Source organism: Berghia stephanieae, chromosome 5 (assembly GCF_034508935.2).
Source record: "Berghia stephanieae isolate SIO BIC M18660-M18661 chromosome 5, UCSD_Bste_1.3, whole genome shotgun sequence".
NCBI lineage: Eukaryota > Metazoa > Mollusca > Gastropoda > Nudibranchia > Aeolidiidae > Berghia > Berghia stephanieae.
Genome location: NC_088364.1, coordinates 72,104,492 through 72,124,531, shown reverse-complemented (window position 1 = coordinate 72,124,531; position 20,040 = coordinate 72,104,492). Strand labels below are relative to the sequence as shown.

The following is a 20,040-nucleotide window of genomic DNA, read 5'->3' as shown; positions in this document are numbered from 1 at the left end:
ACTATCAGTATTATTATCATTATTATTACTACTATTTTAATTGCTTTTATTCACCTATTACAAGAGCTGTAACCTAACAATAATTGCCTATTTGGACAATAAAGATTATTATTATTATTAGATAACATAAATTGTTATGGGCTCATTGTTGGAAATACTCTATAACCAGCGCAAAAGTATTTGTCCATTACAACAATGTTAAATCAAGCACATACAGAAGTGTGTTCCCTTATCAGACCTATCAGTAAAAGGGGAGATGGTCAAAAGAGGACAGAGCTTAGTTGTGTGTAGTACAAGCGTTCAAGCAAAAGCAAAAGAGAAAGGGTCAAAGGAGACATATTAGATCAAAGAACAATCCGTCTACGTTTCTAGTCAAAGACCATCTAAATATGCCATTGAAGCCAGCATGACACATTCATACTGTTTTGACTTCTTAATGGCTAGAGAAATCATTTTCATATTTTACATTCTCAAATTCTAGTCATAAATGCACATTATCTTATCATTTTAATAAAAAAGTGAGGACTGTCTGCAATGCAACTCCAGCCTTTATGAACAAAGTTGCCTTGGTGGCTGTGATAAATGTCAGGTTAGAGTTTTAAAAAACCACTCCCCTAACCCATTCACCTATAGAATAAGATATAACATCGTTCTCATTGTGGATCGATGGTAATAAGATTGTTGTTTGTTTTTAAGGGTTTTATGGCGCTTGCAACACATTTATAATCATATCAGCGCCAGTAAAAAGGAAGGAAATGGGATAGTCAAATTCTAGAATTACAATTAAAACACCCAAGAAAAAGACAGATAAAGGGTAACTGGGAATAAATAGGGATCAGATGTAGATTCCAAGACATCATCAATGTACTTAGTTTAAGATCACCTATAAGTCTCATCCAGACACAAGCACAAGATCCAACAAAGAGGAATACACTCAAATGCTTACACTATAGATTCAAAATAACAAATATAATAATACATAACAGGAGGGATGATTTACAAGGAAAAAAATATCATCTCCCCAAACAATAGCTAAGCATTTGAATGTTTCTCTCCAAGCCAAGGACAAAACCAAGTAATCTCATTCCAAGACAAAGACAAAGCAAATTGGAAAACAGCTATAAGGGGAAAGAAGACAGTAAGTGCCACCCTGCCCACTATGGGGGTCCAGGAACCCCACCCAGAATAAGATTTTTAAAGAACCCTAAACAAAACAACAACAACAACCAGATTATTAAAATATTCGAATATATAGTGAAATATTACAGAGTATAAAAGAGAAGGGTTTACCTTTGCAATAGCTCAAGTATGCGAGGCTGGAATGGTTTTGATCCATAACTATGGTGGCTGAAATTAAAAAACAGTAAATATTCTCACCGTGTCTTAAAATATAACTCCATATAGAAAATCTTAACATACTCTAAATAAAGCCAATGTCAATTCAAATAATTTTTTTCCATCCCTGTGAGTGTGAGAGAATTTTTTATCAAGCAAGAGGGACCAATATTCTCTGCTCAAGAGTAAGTCACAGCTATTTCAACTATTTTGATATATATATTGATATTAGACTTTATTTTTCTTTAAAGAAAAAAAAATCAGTATTGAATAAAAGTTCTCTGTTAGTTTTTCTTAAAGTGAAAATGATGTAAGAATCGAGCTATCAAAAATCTCTAGCTACAAGACTTTAAATTGATGAGCATAATCTCATCAAAGTCCTTTGGATTAGCAACAAGAACACTACCGCAAATAACCTTCTGATACTTTAACATTACAGAGTTGCTATCCCACAATACCAGTAATACAGGATAAAATCTGGATTACATCCCCTCCCCCCACCCCTCTGATGTCAAAAGCACAAATGGCTATTATTCTTGAATATATATATATAGAAATATACTGTAAACGGCGCTAAAATAGACTCAACTTTGTCATATTACACGTGTCAACATCAATAAATCACCAAGAATAAAAATAAGCAAAAATGGGATTTCCTTTAATTTAAAACACCACCCCCCCCCCCCCCCCCTCCAAAAAAAAAAAAAAATCTAAACAAACAAAAGTAAAAAACAAAAAGAGGAAAATTCCTTGAAAAAAAAAAGTGAGTTGGCAGCACTGAAGACACCTACCAGTGACCCCAGGAATTGATTCAGCTGTCTTGTCCTTCTTTTCCGGTACAGTGGGTAATGTGATGAAAGATATACAAACATATCTTCCCCCCATGCGGTTCTTACGGAAATAATTGTATGCCTGCACCATAGCATCTTCATCCTCATAAAAAAGATCCAATATTCTACACAAAAGGGAAAAAAAAAAGGATAGGATATTAATTGGCTGGGACTTATATCTGTTTATTTAAAATAGGTATATATAATAATTCCCTTTATTCGTCCCATAGGGGAAATTTGTCTCTAGGGTCTATTCCAAGGGAAAACTGGAATAACCCAGGCGTCAGCCGCTGTGCAGCGCCGCAAATTGAGCGAAGGCGAGGCGACTTGCTCAAGGCCACGCAGCGCAGCGGTGGGTGATCGAACTCGGTACCTTTCGGGTACGAAGCAAAGACCGCACCACTGAGCCACGCTGCCCCATAAGACTGGAAGGGAGCATGGCTGTTTTGCCATACCAACCAATGGGAGTGAACTTAGACATAGAATAATTAGGGAGGAAAGTTGTCCATCCCGTTTCACTTGATGGAAGAAGAAGATTAGAAATGAAAAAAATGAAAAATGAAAAAAAAAAAAAAAAGAGGGAAAGACAAGAAGAATGAAGAAAAACAACAAAAGAAAAGAATCAAAGAAAAAAAGGAAATATGTGAATTTTTAAATCGATGAATCAAGACAGAAGTAAAAAAAATTAAGAAATGTTCTTGATCTTTCCACCAGTGGTGATACACCTCAGATTGAACAGTCACTGAATCATTTTCACTGTCAGTGGCAATATGTCAAAACGGGTGGAAAGCTTATCAGTCCATCGATCAATCTAAACCCAAAGACATTACACTTATACCATACTAAGGTGATATCATGTAATTTTAATGTATTACTACTACAATACACCCATTTCAAGCGTACAATACCATTTAGCTCGTTATGAGTATTCGACTGAAAGATCATTCTCTCATGGTTATTGCAAATGGTGGTCATGAATTTTAAATTCGAGAGGGAAGGGGAGGGGAATAAGGAGTTAAAAGGATGGGAGGATAAAGAATAAAGAGAGAGTGAAAAAGATCGATATAGGGAGAGAAAGAAAGAAAGAAAGAGAGAGAGAGAGAGAGAGAGAGAGAGAGAGAGAGAGAGAGAGAGAGAGAGAGAGAGAGAGAGAGAGAGATGTTTTGTTTTTGTTTTTAAGAGTTTTACGGCGCTTGCAACACATTTAGGTTATATCAGCGCCAGTAAAAAGGAAGAAAATGATGGGATAGTAAAAAGTTCTAGAATTACAATTAAAGCACCCAAGAGAAAGGAAGACAAAGGGGAACTGGGAACAAATAGGGATCAGATGCAGATTCCAAGATACCACCAATGTACTTAGTTTGAGATCACCTTTCCGGATACAAGCACAAAATCCAACAAAGGAATACACTCAAATGCTTACATTATACATTAAAAATAACAAACATAATAATACATAACAGAGAGATGATTTACAAGGAAAAAAATTCTCATCTCCCAAAACAATAACTATGCATTTGACTGTTTCCCTCCCAGCTAGGACTCAGGCCAGGGCTAGGACAAAACCAAGTAATCTCAATCCAAGACAAAGACAGAAAGCAAGTTGGAAAAAAGATATAGGGGGATAGAAGACACAGTATGTACCTCCCTGCCCGCTATGGGAGGTCAGGATCCCCACCCAGAGAGAGAGAGAGAGAGAGAGAGAGAGAGAGAGAGAGAGAGAGAGAGAGAGAGAGAGAGAGGGGAGAGAGAGAGAGAGAGAGGAGAGAGAGGAGAGAGAGAGAGAGAGAGAGAGAGAGAGAGAGAGAGAGAGAGAGAGAGAGAGAGAGATGTCTAGCATTATATGAAATTAATTTGTTGACCTGACTAAATCAGTGGAAAATTTCTAAGAAATCCCCAAAACCTCAGAATTCTGTGGATCCGTAGAAAATTTTTAAAATTAATATATATATATATATATATATATATTTATGAGTGTTGGTGGGTACTTGTAGGTACGAAAGTGCTCGATAATGGTGGTTAGAGCTAATATATAATGTAAATTTTCACTCACCTTTTTTTGCCGAGACGACTCGTTTCTGTGTTTTTTACATTCAAAATAACAATATAATAATACAAAACAGAGATGATTTACAAGGAAAAAAATATCATCTCCCAAAACAATAACTATGCATTTGACTGTTTCCCTCCCACTCCCAGCCAGGGCCAGGACAAAACCAAGTAATCTCATTCCAAGACAAAGACAGAAAGCATGTTGAAAAACAAGATATAAGGGGACAAAAGACACACTATGTACCTCCCTGCTCACTATAGGAGGTCAGGAACCCCACCCAGCCACCCAGGGAAACAACCATTAAGTAAGCACAGTCTCAAAAATGCACAGAGCAGGACCTAGTCATGGTTTTATGCGCTAAATAAATGCCATGCATCATTATTAAACCAAAAGAAACCCCCCCCCCCCCCAAAAAAAACCCAGTGACGATGGTGACAAAAAGTGAAAAAGTAGGAAAATCTTGAACGATTGCCTTTAAGCCCCATTTCTACTGCACTAAACCCCACTTTTAGAGCATTTGAGGTGATAGACTATCATTGATACTCTAGCTAACTTCTGGAGAGTGGGAAACTGCACCTGTGTGTTCCACCACACATCAACTCTCTCATTGCTAGCACATTGTTTCGAGAAAATGTAATTTTTAAAAGGAGGAAATTCCTCCTCTGGACTCCAAAATCGCGGATTTCCGCGGATCCGAGGAAAACCATCAGCACTGACAAACAAAAAAACAAAAAACTTTTGATCTTCTTACCCAGAGTTCTTGGATGAAAATGACAGTGTATAGCCATCTGCTTTACCGGCGTTGAATTTTGCCTTGTCTTTGTCAACATCCAGGATGTTGCAAATTCGAATGCCATACTTTCCTGTTCCTGATTTTTAAAAATGTAGAGCAGAAATATTTTTTTTAGTGAATATTCTCCACAACATCATGTATAAATGATGTGAAATTACAAATAAACATTCGAATCAGTTCTCATTTTTTTTTTCACTCCCATTCCCACTCCTCCCTAGTTCTCCTTTTTCCTGCTCTAAAGCATCTATTTATTTCTTTCAAGAAGATCAACTCAAGACGAATTTTATTTTAAAAAATGAACGATACAATATATAAATCAACCTTTGATTGCCGTGTGAAAAATACCCTAAAACTTTTTTTTTTTTAATAATAATATAAATAATAATTCAGTAATAGTAATAATAATAATAATAATAATAATAATAATAATAATAATAATAATAATAATAATAATAATAATAATTCAGTAATAATAATAATAATAATAATAATATAATAATAATAATAATAATAATAATAATATTAATAATAATAATAACAATGATAATAATAAAAATGATAACAATGATAATAATAAAAATGAAAACAATGATAATAATAAAATTAACAACAACAACAACAACAATAATAATAATACCTCACATTGTTATCAATGACAACAGACACTTTACATAATTATAAAAACAAATTCAAAACCAAGTATTGACTGCACATCGCAATGAAAACAATGAATAGAGTGAGCAATGAAAATAATGAAACACTTCATACTTTTCTCTCTCTCCTCACCCTCATGTTCTAATGAATATCAATTAACAGTACAGACACACAAATACAAACTGATTTTACAATTTAAACATTACAAGTTATTGAATGTATGCAAAATAATAATTAATGGTATTGTAATACAACACCGTTCGACAAATGGATGATGCCAAGTCTGCAAAGATAGATCATCATCAAGCCCTACTGCAACCTCCTCGTGGTGTCGAACGGTAACAGGTCAAGCTGGCCAACTGCAGAGGGCGACAAGAATAGGCAATGGCAAACCATTCTTGTAACTTTGCCGAGTTAACTGCATGAATAAGTCCAAAAAGTTAAACGGTGACAGCGTAAAGGAGAGCATGTTTTCACGGAAGACTGCTGCCTCGCTCGGTTGGGAGCGTGATGTTCGTCAGGTCACACCGAACCGTCAGCCAATTACTAGGCGAAATAAATTTAACAAATGTGACAAAACCAAAATTGGGACATGGAATGTCAGGACCTGTGCCCAAAAAGGAAAACTAAACAACATTCTAAAAGAAATGAAACGGCTCCAAATAAATATTCTTGGCCTGGCAGAGATGAGATGGAAAGAGCAGGGAACCATGTCAAAACAAGAAAACAACACGACATATAAGATCATATGGAGTGGTGGAACCCCTTTCCAAAAAGGAGTAGGGATGATCTTAGACCAAAAATCAACCAAATTTTACAAAGGGCACGTAAGCAATCTCAGACAGAGTTTTGCTGGTTAAGCTAAGAGGACCTGTAGTTGACACCAATATTATTCAAGTTTATGCACCAACAGAAGAGGCGACAGATGCAGATATGACAGAGTTTTACCATTCACTAGACAAAGCAAAACGAATGTGTAAATCACAAGAAGTCCTTATGGTAATGGGGGACCTAAATGCTAAGATTGGCAGAGGCAGAGATGGTGACATAATCGGACCACATGGACTCGGAGACAGAAATGAACGAGGAAACATCTGGGCAGATTGGTGTAGAACAAATAAATTAATGATTTCAAACACCTGGTTTCAACAACACCCAAGAAGAACCTGGACATGGCAATCACCAGGGGACAGAGCAAGGAACCAGATAGACTTTATAGCAGTATCATCAAGATTCAGAAATGGCATATTAAATTGCAAAACCTATCCAGGCGCCGATGTAGACAGTGACCATGTCCCAGTTGTTTGTACAGTAAGGATAAAGTTTAAAGCTATTCAGAGAACAGCTGGTAGAATAAAGAGGGATTACAGGTTATGCAAAGACAATGGCATACAAACAAAAATGAGAGAAGAATTTGAAAATGCACTCATGATACAAAGCCAAAGTGAACCTGATAACGAAAAATGTGAAAAACAATTTGATATATTCCAAAAGTGTGTCAAAGCAACTGCAGAAAAGCATTTACCAATAGCTCAAATAAACAGCAAAAAGGAATGGATGACAAATGAAATTCTAAACCTATTTGAAGAAAGACGAAAATGCAACAGAGGGTCTGCAGAATACCAAACATTGAACAACCACATTAAATCCAAATTCATCGAGGCACACGAGAACTATCTAGACTGGAAATGCTGCGAAATCGAAAGAGAATACAAACCCAACCCCCAACAAGTTCACCAAAGAATAAAAGAACTATCAGGGAAAAGGAAAAGCAAAGCAGCAGGAAGTTGTATCCAAAACAAACAAGGGAACTGCTATTTGAAGAACAACATATAGAAAGCCGATGGGTAGAATAAATAGGCGAACTGTACAATGATCCAAATAGAAATGAACCACCACTGAAATTCAAAGAACCATTAAGCGGACCAAACATCACCAAAAGTGAAATTGAACATGCCATGGAACGAATGAGGGATGGTAAAGCAACAGGCCCTGATGAAATATCTGTAGAGGTATTAAAAAGCCTAGGAGATCTAGCAATTGATGAACTTCACATATTATTCAACAATATATACAATACTGGGAAAATTCCAGAAGATCTCTGTAACTCTATTTTCATAGCAATACCAAAGAAAGCAGGTGCAGTCAGATGCGAAAATTTTAGAACTATAAGTTTAATAAGCCACATCAACAAAATACTGTTGCGTATAATTATCAACAGGCTAAGGAATAAGATTAACCCCGAAATCGCAGAAGAACAATATGGATTCCAACCTGACAGAGGGACAAGGAACGCAATATACCTCCTCCGTGTTTTAAGTGAAAGAGCTATACAGGTTCAGACCCCACTATACCTCTGTTTTGTCGACTACAAAAAAGCTTTTGATAGATTTACGCCACGAAGAAATGCTAAAACAACTGCACTCCATTGGCGCTGATGAGAAAGACCTCAGACTCATGCAAACATTATACTACACCCAGCAGGCATCTATCAAAATCGGAAACTCTACAGGAAATTCCATTCCTATTAAGAAAGGAGTCCGTCAAGGGTGTGTTGCCTCACCAGATCTGTTTAATCTATACCAAGAAACAATCATGAGGGGCATAAATAATATGGAGGGAATAAAAGTAGGAGGTCACAACATAAATAATATAAGATACGCAGACGATACGGTACTCATTGCAACATCAGAAATCCAACTTCAAAAGATTGTTGACAAAGTGGTAGTAGATAGTGAAGCCAAGGGAATGGAAGTGAATATCACCAAAACGGAATGCATGGTAATACAGAAAAACCCCGAAAACAACAACACCTGCAATATAACGATTCACGGCGAGCAACTTACCAACGTAGAAAGTTTTAAATACCTAGGTTCAATAGTGACAACAGATGGAAGATGTAACTGAGACATACGAGCAAGAATAACTCAAGCCAAACAGGCCTTCATGGACCTGGGAAACATTTTGAAAAACAAACAGATGTCGTTCGGGATTAGATTCCGAGTCTTGAAGTGCTACGTGTGGCCAATCTTGTTATACGGATGCGAAAGCTGGACTACAAATGCAGAAACACAAAAGAACATTGAAGCTTTTGAAATGTGGTGCTTGAGAAGGATGCAGAGAATATCGTATACTGCACACAAAACGAACGAAGAAGTGCTAAAACAAACATACCAACAAAGGAAACTAATGCCCTTAATAGTGGATCGACAACTATCCTTTTTCGGACAAATAGTAAGGAAAGATAAGAATGAATACCTGGCAAGTTGTGGAAAAATACCTGGTAAACGCGCCCGGGGGAGACAAAGAAAAACACTCAATAGACCAACTGAAGGGCTTCACCAACCTAACAATCCAAGAGCTGTTTGAAAAAGCAAGAGACAGGGAGGAATGGAGAGAGATAATTCATGCAGTATCCGAAGCCTGGACCAGGCATGGAACCTAGAAGAAGAAGAAAAATACAACACCCCCCCCCCCCTTCCCCCCCAAAAAAAAAACAAAACAAAAAAACAGATCAGAGCAAAGCACAAACCATTTCTGTATTCATTTAAACCACAAAAAGAAAAAAAACCCAAACATAACAAATACAATGTGTGTTGTGAAATATCTTATAAACAAATACACCATGATCTAAACTCAATACTAGATTAAAACTAACACTCACTAATATAATCTTGATCATGAAAAGGTAACCATGACAACAATGACAGTGACAATGATGGCGATGATGATAATGATAATGTCAAGAGTAGAGGATACAGGATTACATACAATCTTTGCAATAATAGTTCACATATGAGTAAAATATAAAACTTAAGTCTTAAAATACATCAAATAAAAATTAATGAGCTGTGAAATATTTCAAACTGCGCATTTTCTACTTTTCAACCGGTTTTTATTTATTCATTTTTCCTTTTCAAAATTACTTAAAGGTATATAATGTGTCTTTACAAATGTCCAAATACCAAATTCGGTTGTGCCCTGATATTTTCCTTTGGCCATTTGATGATCCACAAGAAAATAGCACATCACAAACAATAATCCATATTCTTCACTTTGGTTTAAAATATGTGTTTCAATAAATACTCTTTATCTCACAACGGTAACTAATATAAGTGTTAGTCATTCACATCGGCGTGTTTCACCTGCTTCTCACTCTTTTTGATTGATTACACCATCACGCTAATATTAAGACAAAACTTGAACTTTGCTGTAGGTGATCACTAATATTGCCAAATTTGAAATCAATCACGAATTGTAACTCATACAACTTTACCTGTCAGCACTTTTAATTTAAATATTTAATTTCGCTACAGACAGAGCATAAATCAGCCTGAATGGTACAAAAGCTTTCAAAGATATGTGGCACTATATCAAGATGCCAAAGATATTGAAAGCAAACAAGATCAAAAAAAATATTTAATGATCTTAAGGCAAAATTAAGATGTTGACTTGGCTGTTTGTTGATACCATAACCTACAACTACAGACCTGACAACCCTTCATATTCCAAAAGTGGAATCAGCAGGTCAGAAAATAGGAAATTGAGACAAAAAATATGAATCTTTTAACAATGGATAAGTCTTTATCGAAATTACCACCAACTTTGCCACCAAACACACAAAGACAATATTCGGGCACAGCTGGCAAAACTACATATCACGAATCACATGTAATAGCAATTAATTTCCCTTTTCGCAATCATTTTCTTTAAAAAATCACCTTTGTAGCCTGGTCGGGGAGATCGTGACTCTACTGTATGAGCTATCCACAACCCCCCCCCCCCCCCCCCCCCCCATCGCTGCCACAAAATACAACTTGGCCCTCAACAAAGTAAAATTTAATTGAATTTCATCCAACATTGTCATTTATATATTTGGGAAGGAAGCAGTAGAGGCTACACAAGGTTTTTGAGCTTTCAAGCTAAATCCCTCCTGATTTCTCTTCCTAGACCTGTAAATGAGCTCTATAAAAATTGGCTGAAACTCTTCTTCGTAATTCGTCGTAGCTCTAAAATCCAAAGAATCAAAATGAAAGGTAAACAGCAAGCTCACTTGAGCAAAGCAATGGCAGAAAACTAATTTGTGCGGGAATTAATTAGGCTAATTACCATTGTTCCTTATAATTAGGTATCCAATCAGTGAAGAAACTTAGAAACGGTCAACCAGATTGTTTACAACATGAGGCAATCGAAATGTGCTTGTAGCAATCATATAACTTTCGATTTGAAGGTGTCTACATAACGAACTTCCGGTGTTCGAATTTTTCTTTTCCATACTTTTCCTGTCTTTCAAGTAAATGTGGTCAATTTTGGCTTAGACGAAACAGTGATATTTATCGCTCGGCGGCTCAGTTAAAATTGGCTACGACAGGTCTGGAAAGTGAAAAAATAATTTCACGAAGGCTGTGTGAAAATACACTGGGGTGTGTTCAGACACGGCAATTCTAAAAAGCGTTGCTTAGCCTTGGCAATATATCCATCGTTAATATAAACGGCCCATGAGCTATGCATAGCGCTGTGGAACATTCCTAATTAACTTTACAGTCATTCGACTACGATTCATGAATTCTTTCTTTATTCAATTCTTTCTTATCTTTTTTAAAATATTTGAATTTGACGAATTGACTGATTTCAGTTAATTGACTGAGAATTTACAGGTCTATCTTCCCCCACCCACCAACCAATCCGCTTCTTTCAACAAAATATATAGGAAGGAGGGAACAAAAACAAAAATCGACTTGGGTAAAAATCGAATTAAGCAACATCGACGTATCCAGAGTGCACTGTAGCATGCTACAGCTAGATCATGTCAGAAAATTATTTTTTTTAGATCAGGGACTCTTTTTCAAGCCCCTCCTTATCATATATTGAAGTTCTAATGCAACACAGATCTCCAAACTCATAATCTGATCCGTCATCAAGGAAATGTGTCTTGGTTCAGTCAGAATCTGATCCCTGTCACAAAATGTTTCGTTAGTTCCATTTAAAGGGGGAAAACTTAGAACTGCACAATTTTCCCATCCATGAGAACAGAAGCATTGACATGATATTGGAGATGGGTACTAATTTTTTGTGATTGCCAAGATCTGCTCTTATGTATTTATTTCAAAGAAGATCAACCCAAGTAAAGAAAAGAAGATAAAGTTCCCTGTTTGAATAATATTTAATCTAATGTTAAATTCTGCATGTCAAATTTACCAGCAATTTGAAATGTGAATTTGGATTAACAGACAACTCATTTATGTTGTGTAGGGGAAGAGTCAAAACAAGCAAAATAAGTCTATTAATTGATGATATAATTGATATTCATCAACAAAACAATGTTTAAGAAAAGAAAACATAAAACAATGAATACATTTACCTTGTAAAGTCTTCCTTGGAACTGTACCGTCCTCTGCTATTCCAAAACTGAGAGCCTTTACAAATGCATCTTCAGCAACAGTATCGGCTTTCACTGCAATATTTTTCACTACAGAGGATGCAGAAACTTTTTCCAAACCCCCAACACAGTCTGTCATCAAACCAATTTCTCTAACGGATGGCTTCTTGGGCCAATCCAAAGATGGAATTTTTATCAGACATTGAAGGAGTTTATTGGAAACCTGTGGCGAAATTGTCTGGGTAGTGCGGTGAAATCTCCGAACAATACGTTTCTTTGTAACACTGGGAGTTTCAGAAGGAATGTTGGAAGTAGTTGTGACTGTTTCCTCCTTAAGAGAACTTTGAGAAGGCCCTGAGACTGAGACGGAAGAATCCGCTCTATTGGGCTTGCCTGACACAACCAACTCATCACTTGATTTCTTGTAGCCTGGTTTCTTAACAACAGCTACATCAATGATGACATCTTTATCATCTACGTCTTTATATGGCACATTCTCCGCTATTTTGACTCCCATAGCTTCCGCTATGCTTCCGCCTGCCAATGGCTGTTTCACTGTATTAGAGTCAACATTTTGTTTCTTATAATTAACCATTTTTTCCGCTGCCGTTGGACTCACTTGCACCTCAATCTTTACTTGTCTATTTGATGCTGCTTGTGCAGTAGGAGGAGGACCATGTTGATTTGATGTCTTTGACATAGATGAAGAAGGTTGTTGATTAAATACTTTTGACACAACTGAAGAAGAGGAAGAAGGATGTGTGTTTGATGTCATTACCACAGATGAAGAAGAGGAAGAAGCTGACTTTGCTGATGCACTAGAAACAGTGTTTTGACTCGTTCCTTTATTAAGGGGAGTGGAATTTTTAGATTGTTCTCTTGAATCACACTTCAAAACTTTTGTTGATGGAGAGGATTTTAAGCTGTCTTCAGCTTTACGTTTGCCTGCAGTGTTGGTGTTGGCAGCACCTACTTTTGAAGTAGTGACGACTTTTGTTGATGGAGAGGATTTTAAGCTGTCTTCAGCTTTACGTTTGCCTGCAGTGTTGGTATGGGCCGAACCTACTTTTGTAGTAGTGACAACTTTTGTTGATGGAAGGCTTTTTGAAACTTCTTCAGATTTGCCCTTAACTGCAGTCTTGGTATTGGCAGAAGGATTTACTTTTGCATTTCCTTTACAGTCTGAAGCTACTGTTGATTTTGCACTTTTTCCACTTTGCTTTTGTACCGAAGGTGACTTGTCAAAAATATCTGCAATACTACTCGCACTTTCATTCCCAGGCTTGACATTAGTTTTCTGTTGACTTTTGATCCTCGTACCTCGAGTATTTGAGATGCTTTTTCTGGAAGACGCAGAATTATCATTTGATTTTTTGTCTCTAGCAGGTGAACTTTGGGTCTTTTTTGCCTCCGAATTTGAATTAGTTACCTTTCTTGACTGAATTTCACCTTTGCAGTGTTTTCCACCTGCTGGAACATTAGAAGTTTTTGACCTTGTTTTACATTCTGAAGCTGGAGACATTTTCGCATGAGACTGTTTTAGCTTGCTTTTATCCTCCTGTGGCTTCTCAATATTTTCTTCTTGAGCCAGAGAATCCTCTTCATTTTCAAGTTCATCGTAATCATCGACCACCATCCACTCCGAAGGACTGAATTCGAATTCATTGTCAAAGTCAATAAAATTATCATCACCATCACCACTAACAGAAGAAGAATTCTGTCTCCCAGCCATTCTTCTGGACTAAGTAGTTAATTCTTCAGAAAAGAAGAGATTCATATTTAATCAACAACAATATGAGCATATTAGAAAAAAAGTGAATGACAAGTTGAACAATATGAAAACTGTGTGAGCTGCAACTGCAATAAACTTAAGAGTTAAGTCTTGGAATAGTTTTTTGAACCAATTTATGGAAGTTGATTTTGATCAGTCACTCAAAGTACATAACTTGATTTTTACGGCAATAACTATTTTTAGAGACTGTGTGCTATTCTTTTTTTTTAATTGCAGATATTAGTGTTTTACCTATCTTAAACCACACATAAAAACACCAGATAAAAGAGAAAAAATTGATTGTGACGCCGCTCTCTCTCAGGGCCTGACAATCTCTCTGATAAAAATGTATAAAACTAACTAAAAAAAAAAAAGAACTCCATCAAATAAAAAGCAAACTTTTCAGGGAGGATTGTAGAGTAGAATTATCTAAAATTTTGGTTTAGCCATACATATTTACTATTCTCCAGTTCCCCACAAAAAGATAATGATGAAATCCTTATATTTGATTTTTTTTTTAATTGAATAGTTTCATATAGTTTCTAGTCTTTCACTTTGAGTTATGATGACTATTTTGCTGAAGACTTGCTTCTGGATCGATCTCTCTCTGTCTACCTTTATTTATTTTATCTAATTCATCCATTCATCACAAAAGTGTCATTTTATCTAGATATAAGACACTGAGAAAACATATGCTGATGACATTGATTTTGTTGAAAAAACACGAGCCAACATTAATGCCATTAATGAAATAGTAAGCACTCTCCAAAAATACGATCTGTGGGTCAATATCAGTGATGATAATGTCAATTTGTCAAAAAGGAGACAAACGTATCGGTCCATCGGTCAAACTCAAACAAAATCATAGCATACAATATCATAGTTTCATATATATTATATTACTACCTCTAGTGTACATCTATTCAGAATAGTAGAGATATAACTTACTTTATGTACTTTTTCAATGAATTGACCTTTCCTTTAAATTTAAAGATTTTAAAGAAATACCTTCAATTCAACAGATTTAAAATTAACTTTTGGTCAAAAGGCCTGAAAGTATTTGTTTTTACTGCCAGTGGTTACGGATCTTAAATAAGACAAGTATCATTATCATTGATAAATTTAAATTGTAAAACATAGTAAAAACAAAGGTAAAAGAAGAGTAAACTAAGTTGAGCACCCCTTATAATTGTAACAGTAACAGATTAATATCATCTCTCTATAACTATAAACAGATGACGTTTATAAAGTTAACATGAAAATTGATCGAAGAATAGTTGAGAGAGAGATATGGATAAGGGAACGCTCTGAGGAAGAAGACAATTTAAAAAACGTGGCGGAACCAGGATTCAAACCCACAGCGCCTTCTAAGGCAGACGACTTAACCATTCTGCCATGACATCCACATGAATATCGATATGTATATTGTAATTATATAGTAACCATCGACTGATTTGTTATTGGTTAACTTTATGCTTTTATTGACAATTTATTAACTTTACTTCGACTTATTATACTGTAGTGACATCTTTTATTCAAATTCAAATTATTCAAAGCAGATTCACTGACTTTAGTCACTCTTCAATCAATTACATCACTATCAATCAAATCACATGTGGTCATGTAACATGTAGCGTTGCGGAGTGCATAACTCATTTGAGTTCGAGCCAGATTCTCTGTGCGAGATGTATGTTTGATACATTTTTGGGTTGAAGTTGACGTTGTAGTGTGGTGGTTGAAAACCACACGAAAATGATAACAAAGTAAGGGGGCAAGGGCAAGGGGAAAATGGGGGAGGCCTTCCAAAAGTTCTACATCCCCAGTATTCTTGTTCTAGTAGGGGGAAAACTTTTTTATAATGTTCTAGTAGGGGGTTTGGGAGGGGGGAGACTTTAAAAAAAAAAAAAAAAAATTCCCCCCTCCCACCTCCTTAAGTCTACAGAACGTTATAAAAATCAAGAATACTGGGGATGAAGGAGCTTTCGGAAGGCCTCCCCCATAGAGAGTTAAGTTTGTTTTTTTTTAATTGCGTTGAACCCAGTGTTGCTATATAGTGATAGGCTCCAACTGCCAAGTCAACAGGTTGGGTATAAGTATAAGTCTTGTGTATCTAAAACTAAAAGTAAGCCGTCTGAGAAGATTTGTTAAGTTTAGACGTCCAGACGCTAGCGACAGTGGCACAGGCTCAAACTTAATTTTTGACACATTATATAACTCGGATAAAAAAGTGTAAAAGCTAAAACCTGAATTTACGTTTTATCTATGCGGGAAAAATGCATAGGGAGCAAATCTAAATAAAAATATTTTTTTTGTGATCAGCTTGTTCTTCAGCCATGCCTCAGATGAAAACATTGAAGGGTGGGTGGGCTCTGTTAGATACCATGATAGATAGTACTCGGTGAGATTAAAATGATTGAGTACCCGATATTTTTCGCGCTAATCAATATTCCTTAGCATAATACAGTAAATACGTGTATGCAGCTTTCTTTGCCTTTAATATATATATATATATATATATAATATATATATATATATATATATATATATATATATATATATTTATCTATTTATAAGTGTTGGAGGAACTATGCGGGGAATTTTCCAAATATGAGTAAATTAGCCAAAAATTGGGGGGGGGGGGGAATCTAAAATGCACGTTTGGTCCTGCCATTTCTGTGCCATGCGAGCGCTGTTCTCAGCAGCGGGAGATATTGTTTGCTAAAAACTCCAAAGGTTTTGTCCAGACAGTATCCATAAAAACATGTAAAACAAGATAATAAATGTTCTAAAACGAATGAAATTGGCTATTTTTTTATTAATCGCGTAGAAATATGTAAAATTACAACAAACGATTAGGGAAGGGACTTCAATGTGTGTACCCTGGTGGGGGTCAATTTTCAATAGAATTATCAAAGGGTGTAACTAAAATATGATTTAAATGCATTGAATCTAAGCCTGTTTCCCTTTCAGTATTCGATACTAAAAATACTTATTTTTAGTATTCACTACTTCTTAGTATCCATTACAGCCCATCACTAGTTGAGGTGAGAAAGCCAAAGGCAAGGAAGTTGGGGCAAAATCGGTTAAATTTGCCATAATAGATGAAGTGCCAAAACTAAACTTTGTGGTTACCAAATTTTAGTTCTGCAAATTGCATCATTATTTTCTGTAATAGAGTTAATGTCTGTTAAGTAATTAGACATTTTAGGTTGTCTTTTTACTTTTCGTTTATTAATAATATTCATTCACAGTAATAATCGAATTTTGCTCTCCTATAACTACAATTTGAAAAATTAGCTCCCTGCTGACAATAGCCCGCGGATTTTATTATTATTTTTCTCTAGCGGGAAATGGACAATGGTAGCAACTGCTTGCCACCTTTTAGACGGGATGCGACTATATCATGAAGTAGGCCTACTTTCTGTCAGGTCCAAGAGACCCAGCTACCCAATCACTGCTAGGTGGATTCGGGGGGGGGGGGGGGGGGGGGGGGGGGGGGTCCGAAAAAATATCGCCTTTTCCTGGGGTGGATCTCGGTCTCTTTGTGTGTGTGAAGCGTGTGTTCTGATATCGGAGCTATCGTGATCCCCCCCCCCCCCATATTATTATTATTATTATTATTATTATTATTATTATTATTATTATTATTATTATTATTATTATTATTATTATTATTATTATTATTATTATTATTATTGTTATTATTAATATTATTATTATTATTGTTATTATTATTATCATTATTATCATTATTATTATTATTGTTATTATTATTATTATTATTATTATTATTATTATTATTATTATTATTATTATTATTATTATTATTATTTATTATTATTATTATTATTTATTATATTATTATTATTATTATTATTATTATATTATTATTATCATTATTAATATTATTAAGTTTTGAACGAAACTGAATATAATATTATAACATCTCTAAAATAGAGAAGATCGAGGGGTAGCCAAATGCACTTACCAAATCGTCCATTATCTTGATCCAATTGACCACAATACACCTTAAGTTTTTATAACACGTTCGGGTAGACTGAAAAGTCTTGATGTCCCTTTTGTATTTACAAAACTATATTAGATACGAAATACGCTTCAACAGTCGTAACGTCACTTCCCTCGTAATGACGCATGGTAACTTAGTAACTGGCTCTTAACTATCGGAACAATGGCGGGCACCCTTGTGAAATATTTCTCCGACGACCATAAAAGCGTATCCAAAGGGGGAAAAACACATTATAAATCTGATCATATTTTGACTTTTACACATTCTGATCACAAGACATGTGAAAAGTTCTAGCCAGCATGAGGAATAAAAAGTACCGATTTTCTTTGTTTAGAACCACGATGGCCGCCGTTGCTGGGCGACGTGACATCAGACTATTGAATCCAATTGACAGAGGTAACAAAACAAAGTTTAGTTTTTGTCCTTTCCGTTTATCATTTTAAATTTCAGGCATAGTCACCGTTCCTATCCACACATAGTCACCGTTCCTATCCACACATAGTCACCGTTCCTATCCACACATAGTCACCGTTACTATTCACACACAGTCACCGTTCCTATCCACACATAGTCACCGTTCCTATCCACAAATAGTCACCGTTCCTATCCACACATAGTCACCGTTCCTATCCACAAATAGTCATCGTTCCTATCCACACATAGTCACCGTTCCTATCCACACAGAGCTGACAACGATGCAATTGCATTGTGTCGAAAAGGAATCAGTAACACACTTTATAGTCACCTGGAACAACTACAAAAGACGTCTAACTTCTACGTCATGGCACAAGACCGAAGGGCTAGAGCTCAGGTGGTCGCTGGTTCGGATAAGTAAGTCGAAAAGGAATGCACGTGGCAAACTCACATTCTCTCACCGTACTCAAGTGTAAAATGAGTACCTGACCGTTAACAGCGTTGTCTTTGTCCGAAAAAAATTGTAATATATCGCCTAACAGGCATCATGTTTCGTTCTACAAGTTACGTGTTGCTGTTGGTCAGGGACCCCTTGTAAAGCGCTTTGAGCACATTTAGTGGATATTGCGCTATATAAAAGCTCAATATTATCAATGTGAACTGCGTTTGTGTTAGCATTTCCCGGTATCCAACGGACACATACCGTTCTGTAATCCAGGATTTCTCGTGTGACGATGCGGATCGCTCACGGAGGGTCGGTAGAGCCAGATAGCCTGAAACGTCAACACAAGAAAAGAAAAGGGAAAAGACTAGGAGGATAGAAAGGGGAACTCGATAAGTTCCCTCGGAGAGGAAAGATCAGGTAGGCCACTTCACTGCACCGAGCCTAGTCTGATCAGAGGGAAGAGAAAGAATGAGAAAGTCCGTATACTTCACGACCAGATAATGGTAACGATAAAATAAAATGAAGGGAATCAAGGTTTACGTACACGATACATTTATTACAGAAACTAAATTACATGTATAACATAAATGAAGGCCACAGGTAAACATCGATCAAAGTCCGAAAGATACTTACTGTTCTAATGTCACAATAATTTGGTATTAAAATCAACCAAGAGCTTGTTTTTATATGCATCTGACTTGTGGTCAAAATATATACGTTTAGTAATTCACATTCAGTTCAATTCATATTATCATGTGGCGGTTTCAATGGGTTTCCAAACTTTAATTTTGATTTTCTCAAAAGCTGAAAAATGTGACTTTGATCGTTTTTCCCCTGTAGTCTTCAAATAGGCACGACACAACTCTACTTATCCATTCATCCTTCTTGTCTCCCTCCTGACATCAACAAATAAGAAACACCACTAAAAGAACATATCTAATATAAAACAGGACCGCTGGAGAGCGGCATTCTGTTCAGCTGGACGAAACTTACAAGAACTGCCCTCTGGTTTCCCACGCTTCACTCTATGTTCGAACCATGATTGGCTAAAAGAGATGTTCAAAATGCATAGCAACACATGGAAGGTACGGTTGGAATAGGGGTGCTTTCCAATAAGATGATTTAAAGACAAAAAAAAAATAGCTGCTAAACAATATTTGGTGACCTAATAGAAGAATAAATTGCACACATCGTTTGTTTATTGCAAGAACAATTACTTTATAGGCCAGTTTGTAAAGTTATAACCATAGACTCAAATGAATAAATATCAACAAAACAGGATGAATGAAACACCATATCTGTGGCCATTTAAAATAAGGTTCCATATGACCCGCAGAGG

At 36.1% G+C, this 20,040-nt stretch overlaps 1 protein-coding gene across 5 annotated transcripts in view; it reads right to left on the bottom strand.

The window, feature by feature from the left end:
* Positions 1–16,208, bottom strand: part of LOC144973551 (uncharacterized) — a 37,815-nt gene extending 21,607 nt beyond the window's left edge. For 2 of the 5 annotated variants that reach the window (XM_078916111.1, XM_078916113.1), the window contains exons 1-5: positions 16,069–16,208; positions 12,027–13,799; positions 4,970–5,087; positions 2,127–2,290; positions 1,291–1,347 (exon numbers count right to left, since the gene is read on the bottom strand). In XM_078916111.1, the coding sequence (XP_078772237.1) occupies positions 1,291–1,347; positions 2,127–2,290; positions 4,970–5,087; positions 12,027–13,776 (2,089 nt within the window). In that variant the 5' untranslated portion in view covers positions 13,777–13,799; positions 16,069–16,208. Of the gene's footprint in view, positions 1–1,290; positions 1,348–2,126; positions 2,291–4,969; positions 5,088–12,026; positions 13,800–16,058 lie in introns of all 5 variants that reach the window. The other 3 variants (XM_078916115.1, XM_078916116.1, XM_078916112.1) reach the window with 3 other exon arrangements.
* Positions 16,209–20,040: the final 3,832 nt, after the last annotated feature.